Consider the following 17862-nt stretch of genomic DNA (forward strand, 5'->3'; position numbering starts at 1 on the left):
CATAGGACCCGGGGAACATAAGACCTGGGGAACATAAGACCCTGGGAACATAAGACCCGGGGAACATTAGACCCGGGGAGCATAAGACCTGGGAGGCATAAGACCCGGGGAACATAGGATCCGGGGAACATAAGACCCGGGGAACATAAGACCCGGGGAACATAGGACCCAGTGAACATAAGACCCGGGGAACATAGAACCCGGGGAACATAGGACCCGGGGAACATAAGACCAAGGGAACATAGGACCCGGGGAACATAAGACCCGGGGAACATAAGACCCTGGGAACATAGGACCCGGGGAACATAGGATCCGGGGAACATAAGACCCGGGGAACATAAGACCCGGGGAACATAGGACCCAGTGAACATAAGACCCGGGGAACATAGGACCCGGGGAACATAGGACCCAGGGAACATAAGACCAAGGGAACATAGGACCCGGGGAACATAAGACCCGGGGAACATAAGACCCTGGGAACATAGGACCCGGGGAACATAGGACCCGGGGAACATAGGACCTGGGGAACATAGGACCCGGGGAACATAGGACCCGGGGAACATAGATACAGTTCTGCCGTTACAATCGATTTGCCTCGGGTGCACTGTGGAGTCGCCATGAGTGTTTCTAATGCCATGCTAGCAGGTACCATTGACTTGCGCTAGCCATAGCACCAGCGAAATCGGCAACTAGAAGAACTGAATGAAATTTCTTGAAAACGTCTCCATCACACCAGCTGAGTTGGAAAATAGGTCTTATGTCCAAAATTCCAAACTATCCCTTTAAGGCCTTAAAATGTCTTAAATTATCCTAAAATCTCATAAAATGTCTTAAATATAATTTCAAAAGGTCTTAAAAAATCCATTAACACTTCAGTCTCGCTTTGAAATATTTCTGTTTTTTCAGGATGCGCTAGCATAGCTACAAAGCGGAACTAAATTAGGCCACCTGTGCTGCCCGGTGAGAATTTATCGAGCACCCCTAGCTAGTGTGCTAGTGTGCTAGTGTGCGTGCGCTGCGGTGTGTTACAGCTTAGCATAGCAGCGGAGAAAGAATTAACGAAAATCCACAGCTAAGACGAATTGCAAGTTCAATGATTTTTGAGGGATTTCATGGAAAAACAGCGGCAGCACAACAGTAAAACATGTGACACAAATACGCTACCGTTCAAATGTTTGGACTCAAGTGTACAATATTTGTGTTTTCAGACTTTTTCATGACTTTTATTCATCAAAAGAGTTGCAAAATCGATAGAAAATATAGTCAAGACATTGACAAGATTAGGAATAATGATTTTTATTCGAAATAATCATTTTACCCTTTCGTCAAAGAACCAGCAAAACTGTTTTCAGCTGTGCTAGCATCATTGCGCGAGGGTTTTCAAATCATCCAACAGCCTTCTACTGTCTCTGCCACTGCGTCTTAGGACATCGGTTAGCAAACACAATATACGCCATTAGCAAACACAATATACCATTAGAACACTGGACATGGGCCTCTATTAACGTACGTTAAAAAGCATGAGACGTTTCCATGACGACTGTCCGGAAAAAGACTCGCATGACGTCATGTTTGTACGCGCCGCGACACCGGAGTCCAGGTGCCGTTTACCAGTTAGCTCTGTTAGCTGCATTAGCTCCTTTTAGCGCCGGGAAATTAAAGGAAAAGAGCAGCGCTACAAATAACTAGCATACCCGTGTACTGCGTATGTTTGCCTCTGTTTTTAAAGTTTAGCGTTACTTTAGAGCAGAGGTGCCAAACGTATGGCCCGGGGGGCCAGAACTGGCCCGCCAGAGCGTCCAATCCGGCCAAAAGGATGGATTTGTTAAAATGTCGACGTCAAATACAATATACTTTTCACTTCCAGATACCTGTGACTAAATGTTTGTGTCTTTATAGATCCAGTGTGATGTGTACATGGTAAATTTAGGCATAATATTGTTGAAATTGCACGTGTATTTCACAAGAAATTTCATAAATAGTTTCATAAAAAAATACTTCACAAAAAACTTTTGTGAAGGTTATAAGGTTATTATGCTATTATTTTACTGGTCCGGCCCACTTGAGTTGCGTTAGCGCGCGTTAGCGTTGACGCCATTAAACGCCGTTGACGTATTAACGTTTGACAGCACTATAGCGTCTATACGCCTATGTACATATTCCTTACAAAAACAGACGTTTTTACCACATTAACAAAGTATAACATAAAGTTTTTCGTCAAAATTGTTATTGCTTTCCCAAATTGTCATTCTATTTTTCCACATTTTTATTTTTTTTCTCTCCAAATTTTCATTTCTTTCTCAAAATGTCTTCTATTCATTGAAAAAAAGTGGTTTTCCTTCAAAAATAAGGACATTTGGCCCCAAACTTTTGAACGGTAGTGTACATAATGTATTTGATATTTGGTGAAACCTGAAATGTTCGTAATATTTTGGTGTTTTGGGCTAAAAACAAGAGCTAATGAAGCTTGAAGTTGTATGTGGCATCGTATTCTTGTGTGTGTGTGTGAGAGAGATAGATCGATGGTATATTTTTTAAAAGATTGTAAACAAAGTTTTGATTCAGTTTAAGCATTTTACACTGAAAACTGACGTGTGGTAGTAGATTTTAAAAATAAATAAAAAAGACATAAAGGTTCTTTTTAAATTGTCTTTTTTTTTTTTTTTTTTTCATGTGTTCGTTTGTCGTTGTTATTGTTGTTCCAGAAACTTCTTTGCTCCTCTGCATCAGATTGGCTCAGGTTTTGACATGAAGACTGGTGATTGGATGAAAATACGGAAGTAAATCACGACAAGCCAATCGGGGGGCAGGGAGAGGCGGGTCCTCTGCGTCGTTTCCTGGGGGAGAACTGAGTTCGGTTGAGGCGTAGTTTATCTCCCGTTACTAAGCAGCGGCTGCGATGCTGAGCGCAAAAGTCCCGCAAACGTGGATAAAAGTCGATCAAAGTCAGGATTTTTCGAACCCCAGGTGTCAAGGCGACCACCAGCGTCACACTGGCGTCGTCAAGGTACACGTTCCCGCCCATGTTCGCCTCATTAAACGACTCTAAAGTGGCTTTTAAACCAAAACAAAATATCTATTAAGAAAAAAAAAAAAAAATCACCGCCGCTTCCTACGCTAAGCTAATGCTAGCCGAGCTTCACCACAACCACGTCTTGTGTTTCAGCGGCTTTCGAGAGAAACTGCGGCAGAAAAGACGCGCTTTGCGAGAGACACTGGCCAAGACCGACGACGAGGACGACGAGCAGGTGACGTTTACCGGCTGTTAGCGTGAATACGCGGTGTTTGAACCGTGTGCAATTAGCCGTCAAGTCTCTACAGGAGACGCACACACACACACACACACGGAGATGCTAACGCTTTTAGCTCATGTCGTTATACTTGATAGGCTCTGGTTCCGTCGACCAAGTCGAGTGAAGGGAAACGACGAACCGTGATTAAGGAGGTCGGTGTGTGTTTGGTGCTGTAGTTTGTAGGTAGTAGTCATTCTCTTCTCTGTGTGTGTGTGTGTGTGTGTGTGTGTGTGGCGCTTCATCACCCCCCCCTCCTCCAGTCTTTGAATCATTGAAATAGAGTAAAGAGTTGTGTTTGAGTCTCTAAAACATTGGTTCTCAAAGTGCGGACCGGGGGCCAATGGCGGCCCGCAGAAACATTTCTGGCGGCCCCCGCAGTGAATAGCAGTTGATAGTTTTAATCCAGGAGCTACTAAGCTTGTTAAATGTTTATGTTGGACATTACTGGATACAGACCAATAAGTGTAAACAAAAATACTGGGTATTTACTTGGTTTCTATATGGCGAATTTTAGTGTATTATTGGGTTATAAGCTGGTAATAAGCAGGTAGCTACAGCCCCCAATTACTAGCTATTTACCCAGTAAATATATGGTAACAGAAATGTGTTACTTGGTATTAACCTGTAATTAGAAGGTAAGAACAATGGCCAAAATACTGGGTAATTACCCAGTAAATTATAAAGCGTTATTATATTAACGCTTAAGTTACATTATATTAACGCTTATATTACTAAACTGTAGAACTGCAATCTGGTCATTAAAATGATTACAAATGGGATTTATTTCTGTTTTTTTTTTTTTTTGGCCGCCCTCAGTCCAATGTTGGGTTCCTAAATTGGCCCTCAGGTATCAGAACTTTGAGAACCCCTGCTCTAAAATAAGAGTCATTGAATCTTTTTATGACTCAAACTTTATTGTTTCTTTAATTCTTACAACATACAATAGGACTATAAGGAAAAGAGAAAATAAATACATAAATTAAAATTAATTAAATAAATAAATAATAACAAAAACATATAAACACACCTTATAGAAGCTAAACTAGACAGTCCACGACAAAAAGAAATTAAACAAAGTGTGACACGTCTTGTGAGCAGTCTTTCCAAACGATTACCAACCTACTACTGTGTGTCCATCCATTGTCCAATGTGAAATTGAGGTATTCCAGTAAACAAACATTGCCCCCAAAGCACACACATATCTTTTAGCTACCATGTAAAGAATACAATCTTAAAAACATTCCCCACTTCTTATTATATGCATCAGAGTCATTGAATCTTTGAAAAAGAGTCAAGAGTTGTGTTTGAGGACGCTTACACACCAACAGCAGTTGGTTGCGCACCAAACGATCCAATTCGAACCAAAAACTCTAGTTCGTTTCGTTTTCGTTGGTGTGAAATCATCAATCGCACTCGGGTCCGCACCAAATCAAGCGGACCGGGACCGCCAAAAAGAGGTGGTCTCGGTCCGCTTGACTCAGCACCAAATGTCAGACTCTGGTGTGTGGTCCAAACCATATTCTGCAGTAAATGCCATGGACATAGCCTACCTTGTAGGTCTTTGGAGCAATCTTTGTCTCATAGTTAGCACGACCACATTCATGAAAATAGCGCGTCCCCTCTGCCTGAAATGGCGCGCTTGTACGTCTTCGCCGACTCCAGCGCATCAGCAGATAGTTCTCCAGACGCAGCCGCGACTCATTCTCAAATTGGATATTTTGCCAAAAATGGCCAATACAGAGAATGTACAGTCAAAATTGGCGCTTTTCTACCGGAAGATATACACATTGATGAAACGTCAATCGGGCCAATTTTGGTTCGTTTGCTGGTGTGAAAGCGGACCACACTGGAGTCATATGTTACATAATAACAATTGTATTGCCTGGTGCGGATCAAATAATCGAACTAGTGGTGTGAAAGCGCCCTGAGTCTCTAAAAAGAGGGTCATTGAATCTTTGAGTAAACCTCTTCAGAAGATTTGGAGTCCAGGTCCACGTCACTAATACTAGAGTCTGAGTCAAGTTCTTCCCTGTTCTTAGTCCACAGAGGTTCAAATGGAGTCTCAGACGAGCCCTGACAATCAGGACTGGAGTCTGACTCGGGTCTGAGTCCTGGACTGGGGGGGTCTACGACACCGCTTCCTCCCGCTAGCTAACACCTCTCTCAGCTTGTGTGTGCTAATTAGCAGTAGATTGTTGTTGGTTTGTTTGTTTGTTTGTTGTCGCCGTTTGTCACAGCTTTCATGTGCTAAAGCAGGAGAATGAAGACAAGGATGAAGATCCAGGAGAGACGCTGAAACGAAGAATCCAGGCTCAGAGAGAGAAGAGGAAGAAACGGGTATTTGTTTGTTTATTTGCCATTAACGGCATCATCGCTAGTAAACCCTTCTACCGCCTCTAATCCCTGCTCTGTTACCACTGTGACCATCAGCTGCTTGAGCAATCTTCAGTCCAGGAGTCTCGGGATGACGTGGAGGAGATTTCCACCAAACAGTCCCACAGTGACGCTGAGGAGGGGTCTTCAGAGAGGAGGTCTTCAGAGAGGAGGTCTTCAGAGAGGAGGTCTTCTGAGAGGAGGTCTTCAGAGAGGAGGTCTTCAGAGAGGAGGTCTTCTGAGAGGAGGTCTTCAGAGAGGAGGTCTTCAGAGAGGGGATCTTCAGAGAGGGGATCTTCAGAGAGGGGATCTTCAACGGTTGTTTCAAGACCTCCACTAGGTTCTCTCAGAGGTCGGTCACTGCGTTTGCCCCTGTTTTTGACCAAGTTCAGTCCGCCTCGATCGACTCGTTGTGCCTGATTTCTCGACTCGTCGTCACGTCCTGATCTGCGTCTGTCCTCCAGGTCTCACCCCAGGACGTCAGTCCACGACTGGCTCTCAGCATTTCGACAGCAATGTGACACAACAGCTGAAGGAGAGGTTGAGAGCAGCCAGAGTAAGACCAGTCTCCAGTTGTTTGATTTGAACATGTCTCACTGTCTCATTGTCTTGTTTTGATTGACGTTTGATTGGTTCCTCCAGTCTAAAGCCGGGAGCTTCCAGCAGGAGGAGTCGTCCTCCTCTGTGGAGACGTCCAGTCGTCTACAGAGTCTCAGAGACAGTGAGGTGAGCGGCTCCTTCACTCGCACGCCGTCAAGTGGAAATCGTAGTGCGACCTTAAATATCGTGGTAATATCGCATTGTGACCTTAAATATCGTGATAATATCATGTTGTGACCTTAAATATCGTGATAATATCACATTGTGACCTTAAATATCGTGATATCATGTTGTGACCTTAAATATCGTGATAATATCACATTGTGACCTTAAATATCGTGATAATATCATGTTGTGACCTTAAATATAGTGATAATATCGTATTGTGACCTTAATTATCGTGATAATATCACGTTGTGACCTTAAATATCGTGACAATATCATGTTGTGACCTTAAATATAGTGATAATATCGTATTGTGACCTTAATTATCGTGATAATATCATGTTGTGACCTTAAATATCGTGATAATATCATGTTGTGACCTTAAATATAGTGATAATATCGTATTGTGACCTTAAATATTGTGATAATATCGTATTGTGACCTTAAATATCGTGAAAATATCATGTTGTGACCTTAAATATTGTGATAATATCGTATTGTGACCTTAAATATCGTGATAATATCGTATTGTGACCTTAAATATCGTGATAATATCATGTTGTGACCTTAAATATCGTGACAATATCGTATTGTGACCTTAAATATCGTGACAATATCACGTTGTGACCTTAAATATCGTGGTAATATCGTATTGTGACCAGCTGACCACCAACATGATAGGTGATAATATCATGTTGTGACCTTAAATATCGTGGTAATATCGTATTGTGACCTTAAATATCGTGATAATATCGCATTGTGACCTTAAAGGTGCCGTATGTAAGAATGTGGCCAAAAACAGTTACTATAATCAAATTCAAAATACCGAGGTCTTTTAGGTTTCATTTTCTGACGTAACTGGCAACCCGTGATTGCTTGGCAGCTGAGACTCTACTGACTGTAATGATTGATAGAGGGCGGTAGGTGGCGCCACATGCCAAAACATGATTTTGCCTGTACTGTTGTTGTTGGTGAGTTCAGTTTGTTATATGAACATTATTCCTGAGTCTCTGGGACATATTAGGAGGATTTTATGGCCAGTTGCTTTAGATTTATTACATAATGCACCTTTAAATATCGTGGTAATATTGCATTGTGACCTTAAATATCGTCATAATATCGTACTGTAACCTTAAATATCGTGGTAATATTGCATTGTGACCTTAAATATCGTCATAATATCGTATTGTGACCTTAAATATCATGATAATATCGCATTGTGACCTTAAATATCGTGGTAATATCGTTTTGTGACTGTGCTGTCTCCTAAATCACTGCCACTGTCTTACAGGTGGACCCGGACAGAAGTGGAAGACCAGATCAGCATCATCCGCACCACGCCTCCCTCGACCTCAGCTCCAGGGTCAAGTTCAGAGAGTCAGCAAGACAACAAGTAAGACTTTTTAAATAATAATAACCATAAAACCTCTTTGTATGTGTCCTTCATTGTTAAACGTACACTCGCAGACAGAGAGAGGCCTCCCGACCGCTGAGGAGGCGTACAATTTCTTTACCTTCAACTTTGAGCCGGACCCACAAGACGCGGCGGCGCCCGAGAGCGTCGGCAGGAAACGGCAAACGCATAAAAGAGCAGCAGAGGAGGACGGAGTAGGAGGAGGAGGAGACGACAGAGGAAGTGAAGAAGAAGAAGAAGAAGACGACGGTGACGAGGACAATCAAAAGGAAGATGAGGTAAATGAGATCTTAAATGTGAGTATTTTCTGGTTTCTTTGCTCCATGTAAAAAAAAAAATTTGTGATAATATCGTGTTGTGTCCTTAAATATTGTGATAATTTCCCATTGTTACCTTAAATATCGTGATAATATCGCAGTGACTTTAAATAATGTCATAATATAGTATTGTGACCTATAATATTGTGTTGTGACCATAAATATTGTGATAATATCATGTTGTGACCTTGAATATTGCGATAATATCGCATTGTGACCTTTAATATCGGTATAATATAGTGTTGTGACCTGAAATATTGTGATATCGCATTGTGACCCGAATTTTTTTTTGATAATATCGCATTTTGACCTTAAATATCGGTATAATATCGTGTTGTGACCTGAAATATCATAATATCGCATTGTGACCTTGAATATCGTGATAATATCGCATTATGACCTTGAATATCCTGATAATATCCTATTGTGACCTGAAATATTGTAGGGGTGGGAAAAATAATCGATTCTTTGATGCATCGCGATTCTCTCTAGAACGATTCCGAATCGATGCGGAGAAGTTAATAATCGGAATTTTAAAAAATGTAATTACTTCGCCTGCTGCAACATTCTGTTCGCTTCGCTCGCTGCAGAGCCAGGGTTTCCCCAAGTCGTTATAAGCCTAGCGGGCCGCCAGGCTTTACCTGCCCCCCCGCCAGGCTTTGTGTTGCGTGTTTATTTATTTAAAATAGATTTTTTTATACACCTGGGCTTTTTCTATACCGGGGAACAAGAGCGCATGTTCCCCCGTGTAATCGCTTGCACGCTTGTCCAGGTGCCGATTGAAACCCAAGTCACACTATCAAGTGCGCCATTATTACGGTTACATCGTTCTTGTCAATAAAGATGTTATATTTAGGGATGCACCGATAATTTGGCGGTCGAAACACAGCTACAACACGGTGGAACATTACCTGTTAAACGCTGGAAAGTCTCTGCGCTAACAGCGAAACTTGGCTGCGTGCGGCACAGATTGTGAACTCCCCGCAACATTCACTTCATAGCAGAGAACATTCTCTCTCTTTGAGCAGTTAACAAAGGACATCAGCTCATCTGATGCATCTGTTATTCCCTGAATTACATCGTTAAAGCGTCTTCCTCCACAAAGATTAAGACCACGGAGTGAAAACGATGAAAAGTGCGCTCTGCTCTTCAGAGTCTATCACCGCGTTTCACTCAGATCACCTGCACTTCATCGCGACTGTACTCCATCCTCGTCATAAAGATCATTATTCTTATGTGGGGATAAAACACGTAGAGAAATGATCCGGTCTGCTTTAGATATGAAATGACCACTTGGAGACGCAGAAGCGCAGAGGAGCGACAAACGGCGCAGGAGAGGGAGAAGAGAACTGAGCAGGGGCGGTGCGCAGAAATAAAAGGGCCGTTTGTCTGCACCAGATGAGGCAGATGAGGGGGCACTACCACTTTTACATTTATGTTGCTTTATCTTACTTTTAAATGAGTAGCAAAGTATTAAAGTAAAAAATTGTTGCATCGAGATGCATCGATAATCGTTTAAGAATCGAATCGTTGACCTCTGAATCGTAATCGAATCGAGTCGTGAGGTGCCAAGGGATTCCCACCCCTAAGATATTGTGATAATATCGCATTGTGACCTGAAATATTGTGTTGGGACCGTAAATATTATGATAATATCGTATTGTAACCTTAAATGTTGTGACCTTAAATATCGTGATATCGCATTGTGACCTTAAATATCGTGATAATATCGCATTGTGACCTTAAACATCGTGAGGTATTGTGAGGTACCGACACCACGACAGGAAGTGTAGGCGAATCTGCTGAGGTTTTTTATCGTAACGCAGAATCTGCGTCTTTGGAAAACTGTGTTCAGAGTGGGAAACTCTCAATACGTCACTTCTTCTGAGGCACCATGTTCTTTGTTTCCCCTCCCACCCTCGCCTCAGACAGAGGACGCTCCTCTGGTACGAGACGGTGAGGACGATTTGTTCACCATCGAACAGTCGTCCCAGGACTTCCTGGAAGTGAGGAAAGCGGAGTACGTCGGGTACCGAAAACGCGTCCAGCGAGAAAGAGAGCGCGGGCTGTTCTTCACGCCGAGCTACAGAGCAGGTATTTCTAAATGTCCCAGTGTCAGTTTTTTTAAATTCTGTTTTCGGGACGATTGACGAACTTTGTCGTCGTCACAGTGCCCGCGTCCGTCAAACTGCCTGAAAACATGAAGCCGCGTTTCCTGGAGGACGAGGGTCTGTACGTGGGCGAGAGGCCCCCCGTGTCCAAGATCAACCAGAACATCCTGGAGAACCGCATCCTGAAAATGGAGGAGGTAAAGTCGTTTTCCACTCTTGACACTTATTGCTTTTCTGTTTTAACGGTTTTAATTTACGGTGTGATTATTGAAGTGAATCATCTGCATAGAAAAGAACAACAGTGACATTGTCTCGACACTTTAGGGAGCAGCAGAGCATTTAACGAAATGTGAAATTTAGAAATTGAAGATTTAGTAATTGTACTTCTTGTTTGTTGTTTTTTTGTGGGATGGGTGCAATCACCTAATTGTATAAATAGTTGTTTTTATGCTCCAAACATACCATTTTGAGTGTGGTTATTGCCTACGCCTACCTACTAAAAATGAGGTATAGTCATTTTATCTTCAGTTTCTGGCAAATAAAAACTAATTTGCTGACGTTTCACACACCGGGACTTTAAATAACGCTATTACAGACGGACTTATTTTGTAGATTTGTCGTACAAAATTAGAATTTTGTGCGTTTTTGTTTCGATGAAGACCTTAAATATCGTGGTACTATTGTGACCTTAAATATTGTGATATCGTGTTGTGTCCTTAAATATTGCTATAATATGGCATTGTGACCTTAAATATCATGTTGTGACCTTAAATATTGTGATAATATCACGTTGTGAACTTAAATATCGTGTTGTGACATTAAATATTGTGATAATATCGTGTTGTGTCCTTAAATATCTTGATAATATCGTGTTGTGACCTTAAATATCGTGTTGTGACCTTAAATATTGTGATAATATCATATTGTGACATAAAATATTGTGATAATATCGCCTTGCGACCTTAAATAACGGGTTGTGACCTTAAATATTGTGATAATATCGCGCTGTGACCTTAAATATCGTGTTGTGACCTTAAGTATCGTGTTGTGACCTTAAATATTGTGATAATATCGCGCTGTGACCTTAAATATCTTGTTGTGACCTTAAATATCGTGTTGTCACCTTAAATATTGTGATAATATCGCGCTGTGACCTTAAATATCGTGTTGTGACCTTAAATATTGTGATAATATCGTATTGTGACATTAAATAATGTGATAATATCGCCTTGCGACCTTAAATATCGTGGTGTGACCTTACATATTGTGATAATATCGCGTTGTGACCTTAAATATCGTGTTTTGACCTTCAATATCGTGTTGTGACCTTTAATATTGTGATAATCTCACGGTGTGACCTTAAATATCGTGTTGTGACATTAAATATTGTGATGATATCGCATTGTGACCTTGAATATCGTGATAATATCGCGTTGTGACCTTGAATATTGTGATAATATCGCATTGTGACCTGAAATATTGTGATAATATCGTGTTGTGATCTTAAATATCATGATAATATCGCATTGTGACCTGAAATATTGTGATAATATCGCATTGTGACCTTAAATATCATGATGATATCGCATTGTGACCTTGAATAACATGATAATATCGCTTTGTGACCTTGAATATCGTGATAATATCACATTGTGACCTTGAATATCGTGATAATATCGCATTGTGACCTTAAATATTGTGATAATATCGTGTTGTGACCGTAAATATCATGATAATATCGCGTTGTGACCTTAAATATCGTGATAATATCGCGTTGTGACCTTAAATATTGTGATAATATCGTGTTATATTTTGATAGGAGAAAATGGAGCCAGGATGTGTTCATTCGAAATTCATTCGTTTGACTCGCTGTTGCTTTTCCCTGTGAAATAAACATTGATCAGATTGTTTGTTTTTTTATTGATTTTCTTTGTTAAGGGAAAGAAGTGGTTCGGAGACGACGGCAGGATCGTGGCTCTGCCCGACCCCATCAAAGAATCGTCCACCAGACCGCCTCTCTTCCACATGGTGGACGACCTGGACGCTGCTCTGCAAACTGTGTTCAGGAAGGTCAGACACACGCACACACACACACACACACACACACACACACACACACACACACACACACACACACACACACACGAAATGAGGCAAAAGGCATTTGACATTTGGTACGAAACTATGCTGAAGAAGATCTGGCCTCCGGTTTATTAACCTCACATTTTTCAGCCACATCTGCAGCCAAAATATGACAAAAATGTAAACAAGTGTGTCAGAGGTCACGTGGGCGTGGCTCAGTGGATGGGGGGCGTGTCTGTTTTTTCCATTACACTGAGTGACAGTAAAGAAAGAACACAACGTTGATTAAACACGCACAAGATAAGTAGTTGTGGGTCGATTTATTAAATTGAAACCAGTTTCAGTGATTTTTCATCTACTTAAATGTGAATGTGTTCTGGTTTCTTTGCTCCATGTAAAAAGGAAGGCATTACATCTTTTTTATCGGGATAATATTGTAACCTTAAATATTGTGATAATATTGTGACTTTAATATCGTGATAACATTGTAACCTTAAATATTGTGATAATATCGTGAATTTTAATATCTTGACAATATTGTGACTTTAAATATTGGGATAATATCGCATTGTCACCTTAAATATCATGATAATATCGCATTGTCACCTTAATGATAATATCGCATTGGCACCTTTCATATTGTGATAATATTGTGTTGTGACCTTATATACCCTGATAATATTGTGCCCTTAAATATCATGACATTTCCGTGACTTAAATATCGGGATAATATCACATTGTGTCCTTAAATATCGTGATATCATTTTGTGACCTTAATTATCGTGGTAATATTGTGTTGTGACCCTAAATATCGTATTGTGACCTTAAATATTGTGATAATATCGCATTGTGACCTTAAATATTGTGATAATATCGAATTGTGACCTTAAATATCATGATAATATCATATTGTGACCTTAAATATCATGACAATATCGTATTGTGACCTTAAATATCATGATAATATCGTATTGTGACCTTAAATATTGTGACAATATCGTATTGTGACTTTAAATATCGTGATACTATCGTATTGTGACCTTAAATATTGTGACAATATCGTATTGCGACCTTAAATATTGTGATACTATCGTGTTGTGACCATAAATATCGTGACAATATCGTATTGCGACCTTAAATATCGTGATAATATTGTATTGTGACCTTAAATATCGTGATAATATCGTATTGTGACCTTAAATATCCTGATGATATCGTATTGTGACCTTAAATATCGTGACAATATTGTATTGTGACCTTGAATATCGTGATAATATCGAATTGTGACCTTAAATATCATGATAATATCGCATTGTGACCTTAATATTGTGATAATATCGCACTGTGACCTTGAATATCGTGATTATATCGCATTGTGACCTGAAATATTGTGATAATATTGCATTGTGTCCTTAAATATTGTGACAATATCGTATTGTGACCTTAAATATCGTGACAATATCGTATTGCGACCTTAAATATCGTTGTAATATCGTATATTGTAGTGATCTTTATTTCATCCTTCTGTGCAGCCAGTGAAGTCCAAACATGCAAACATGTACATCAGCGGTGCTGCAGATCCAGAGGGAGATTACCGCCTCGACGTTGACGTCTCCGGTCTGATCTTCTCTCATCACCCTCTCTTCAGCCGCGAGCATGTGCTGGCGTCTCGTGTGGTTCAGCTCTACGATCAGTATCTCAGCAGACAGCACAACAACCTGACGGGACACCTCACGGACAAGGTCAACTCTTCACCGAGCGGAGCGGAGAGAGACGGGGACCTGAACATTTTCAGAAATACTCAACCTGGTTTGGTGTGTTTTTGCTTTTGTTTTGCAGCTGAACGGACTGAGGCGAGCGCTGCAGAACATGCTGGAGATCCACGGAGCACGGAGTCTCTCTGAGGTCATGCAGCACAGAATATCCGAGTACACTCTGGAGGTTCGGTGAGTTTCCTGCAGCATCGGGGTTCCCACGGGTCCTTGAAAGTTTGTGAATTTGAAAATAAATACATTTGGTTTATTGGAAGTGCTTGAATTTAGTGCAAGAAAGAAGTTAATATTTTGCTAAATGTGCCCTTCAGGGTTACTGAGGGTCCCAAGAATCATCAGTTATTGGCTGTCCGTTGCCCCGATTGCTAAATAAAATGGCGTCACCGCTGCTGAAAAATGTACATCTTGACGTTTTGCTGTGCAGGAATACACGGCAGCTGCGAGACAGCGAGCAGGAGAAAGATCGGACTCTGCTGAAGAACCTGGTGAAAGTGTGGAAGGAGACGAAAGCCCTGAGAGAGTTCCAGAAGTTCACCAATACTCCGTACAAGCTCAGCCTCAGAAAGTAAATCTCTCTCTCTCGCTCTTTCTCTGTCGGTGAAAGTCTGCTGCAGAGTCTCTAACGCGATGTGTCCTCGTGTTCTTCCAGAGCGAGCGTGGAGCGGGAGTCAGACGAGCGCGAGTACGAAGAGGAAATCTTGGCAGAAGTCATGGAGCTGGAGGCCGAGAGCGAAGAGGAATACCAGCGAAAGTTGGCCGAGTACAAGAGGAAGCTGGCTGAGTGGAAGCTGTCCAGAAAGAAACAGGTGCTGCCCCGTGTGTTTGTTTTAGGAATGCCTCAACATTTTCAATATTGTGACAATGTCGTATTTTGACCTTAAATATCATAATAATATCGTATTGTGACCTAAAATATCGTGATAATATTGTGACCTCAAATATCGTGATAATATTGTGACCTAAGATATCGTGATAATATTGTGACCATAAATATCGTGATAATATTGTGACCTAAGATATCATGATAATATTGTGACTTTAAATATCGTTATAATATTGTGACCTTAAATATCGTGATAATATTGTGACCTTAACTATCGTGATAATATTGTGACCTTAAATATCGTGATAATATTGTGACTTTAAATATCGTGATAATATTGTATTGTGATCTTAAATATCGTGATAATATTGTGACCTTTAATATCGTGATAATATTGTGACCTAAGATATCATGATAATATCATATTGTGACCTTAAATACTGTGATAATATCGTATTGTGACCTTAAATTTTGTGATAATATCGCATTGTGACCTTAAATATCGTGATAATATTGTGACTTTAAATATCGTGATAATATTGTGAACTTAAATATCGCGAAAATATTGTGACCTCAAATATCGTGATAATGTTGTGACCTTAAATATCGTGATAATATTTTGACCTTAACTATTGTGATAATATCATGTTGTGACCTTAAATATCGTGATAATATCATATTGTGACCTTAAATACTGTGATAATATCGAATTGTGACCTTAAATTTCGTGATAATATCGCATTGTGACCTTCAATATCATAATGTGACCTTAAATATTGTGATAATATTGTATTGTAATCTTAACTATCAAGATAATATCATATTGTGATAATATTGTGTTGTGACCTTAAATATTGTGATAATATTGTGACCTTAAATATCATGATATCGTGGTGACCTTAATTATCATGATAATATCATGTTGTGACCTTAAATATCGTGATAATATCATGTTGTGACCTTAAATATAGTGATAATATCGTATTGTGACCTTAAATATCGTGATAATATCGTATTGTGACCTTAAATATCGTGATAATATCATGTTGTGACCTTAAATATCGTGATAATATCGTATTGTGACCTTAAATATCGTGATAATATCATGTTGGGACCTTAAATATCGTGATAATATCATGTTGTGACCTTAAATATCGTGATAATATCGTATTGTGACCTTAAATATCGTGATAATGTCGTGTTGTGACCTTAAATATCGTGATAATGTCGTAGTGTGACTATAAATATTGTGATAATGTCATATTGTGACTATAAACGTGGTGATAATATCGTATTGTGACCTGTTTCTAATCCATGATCATTCCCTGATGGTGTGACGACGTCATGTTTACTCTTTCCAGAAAGATAAAAAGAAGAGGAAGAAGAAGAAGAAGAAGAAAAAGAAGAAAAGGGGACGGTTACAGGACAATACAGAAGAAGAAGAAGATGATGACGACGATGAAGATCAGGAGGCGAGTGGTCCAGAAGAGCCCGCTGAAGAAGAAGAAGAAGAGCTCCCGAAGCCAGAACCCCCCGAGAAGCCGGACTTGGACTCTGTTGAGCAGCGAGTCCGAGAGAAAGCGTCCAGGATTCGCAGGAAACCAGGAGAGCCCGTCCTGATCCCGGATCTGTCTGCGTCTGGAAACATCACCGCCAGCGAACTCTGCCCCAAGTACGAGCACACACACAATCACAGAGACGGAGAATTGACTTTTTTAACGAACGTATAAACTCCTGTGTGCTGTGATGTTAAAATCACTGTTTTTCTCTATGGGCTTTGGTGTGGGAGAGTGAGTGGTTTACAAACTTCAGTTTCCTGTTGTTAAAGTCTGTGTAACGGTGAAGATAAAGACGTGAACGTGTTCTTAAAGATATCGTAGACTTAAATAGGTGTAGATTTTATGTTTTCAGTGCCTTATTTAGCCACATTTTGCTATCAAAAACACAGACAAACTCATCAAGTTTATATTGAATCTCTTGCAAAATAATACAAACACACTCGGGACTTGTTTCGCTTGTTCTGTGCAAAGTGAAATATTAATGGGATAGTTTGGAATTTTTGGACATAAGACCTATTTTCCAACTCAGCCGGTGTGATGGAGACGTCTGGAGACGTTTTCAAGAAATTTCATTCAGTTCTTCTAGTCGCCGAGTTCGCTGATGCTATGGCTAGCGCAAGTCAATGATACAAGTTAGCATGGCATTAAAAACACTCATAGCGACTCCACAGTGCACCCGAGGCAAATCGATTGTAACTGCAGACTATCGATGTACATATCTGTGTTGATAGAATGTTTGAAATAAAACCAACCTTGCAATTTGAAGGATTTATGTCTCAGCAGCAGCGAGTCATACTACTACAAGTATAGTGCTGAGAAAGTAGTCCCTCAAAAATTCATGCAATGCGACGTTAGTTTTGTTTCAAATATTATTCTATCAACACAGATATGTACATCGATAGTCTGCCGTTACAATCGATTTGCCTCAGGTGCACTGTGGAGTCGGTATGAGTGTTTTTAATGCCATGCTAACTTGTATCATTGACTTGCGCTAGCCATAGCATCAGCGAGCTCGGCAACTAGAAGAACTGAATGAAATTTCTTGAAAACGTCTCCAGACGTCTCCATCACACCGGCTGAGTTGGAAAATAGGTCTTATGTTCAAAATTCCGAACTATCCCTTTAAAAACACTCAAATTGTTATTGGTTTCAGGGCTGAGGTAGCGCGAAGGGAGGAGGTGACGCGGCGCTCTCTCTTCGTCAAAGTGGTGTACAACGGCAAAGAGGTCTCGCGCACTAACAGGCGCTCCCTGAACAGTGATTTTAGAGTCCACTTTGGCCAGATCTTCACGCTCAAGATCCTAAACTGTCCCCGGAGCATCAATTTACAGGTACAGTCCAGACGGAGTCTAA

General features: G+C 40.5%; 1 protein-coding gene across 1 annotated transcript in view; it reads left to right on the plus strand.

Annotated features, from left to right (window-relative positions):
• Positions 1-3125: 3125 nt before the first annotated feature.
• cc2d2a (coiled-coil and C2 domain containing 2A) overlaps positions 3126-17862 on the plus strand; it is a gene marked incomplete at its 5' end in the record, with an annotated part of 33809 nt that continues 19072 nt past the window's right edge. The window contains 17 exons of the mRNA XM_083888334.1: positions 3126-3248; positions 5550-5630; positions 5724-5824; positions 6054-6222; positions 6309-6392; positions 7723-7824; positions 7899-8039; positions 8082-8123; positions 10091-10256; positions 10334-10470; positions 12212-12343; positions 13888-14097; positions 14195-14301; positions 14552-14692; positions 14777-14933; positions 16312-16622; positions 17663-17840. Coding sequence (XP_083744460.1) covers positions 3126-3248; positions 5550-5630; positions 5724-5824; positions 6054-6222; positions 6309-6392; positions 7723-7824; positions 7899-8039; positions 8082-8123; positions 10091-10256; positions 10334-10470; positions 12212-12343; positions 13888-14097; positions 14195-14301; positions 14552-14692; positions 14777-14933; positions 16312-16622; positions 17663-17840 — 2382 coding nt within the window. The remainder of the gene's footprint in view (positions 3249-5549; positions 5631-5723; positions 5825-6053; positions 6223-6308; positions 6393-7722; positions 7825-7898; positions 8040-8081; positions 8124-10090; positions 10257-10333; positions 10471-12211; positions 12344-13887; positions 14098-14194; positions 14302-14551; positions 14693-14776; positions 14934-16311; positions 16623-17662; positions 17841-17862) is intronic.

The sequence above is a fragment of the Microchirus variegatus genome (assembly GCF_963457635.1).
Source record: "Microchirus variegatus genome assembly, chromosome: 4".
Classification (NCBI taxonomy): Eukaryota; Metazoa; Chordata; class Actinopteri; order Pleuronectiformes; family Soleidae; genus Microchirus; species Microchirus variegatus.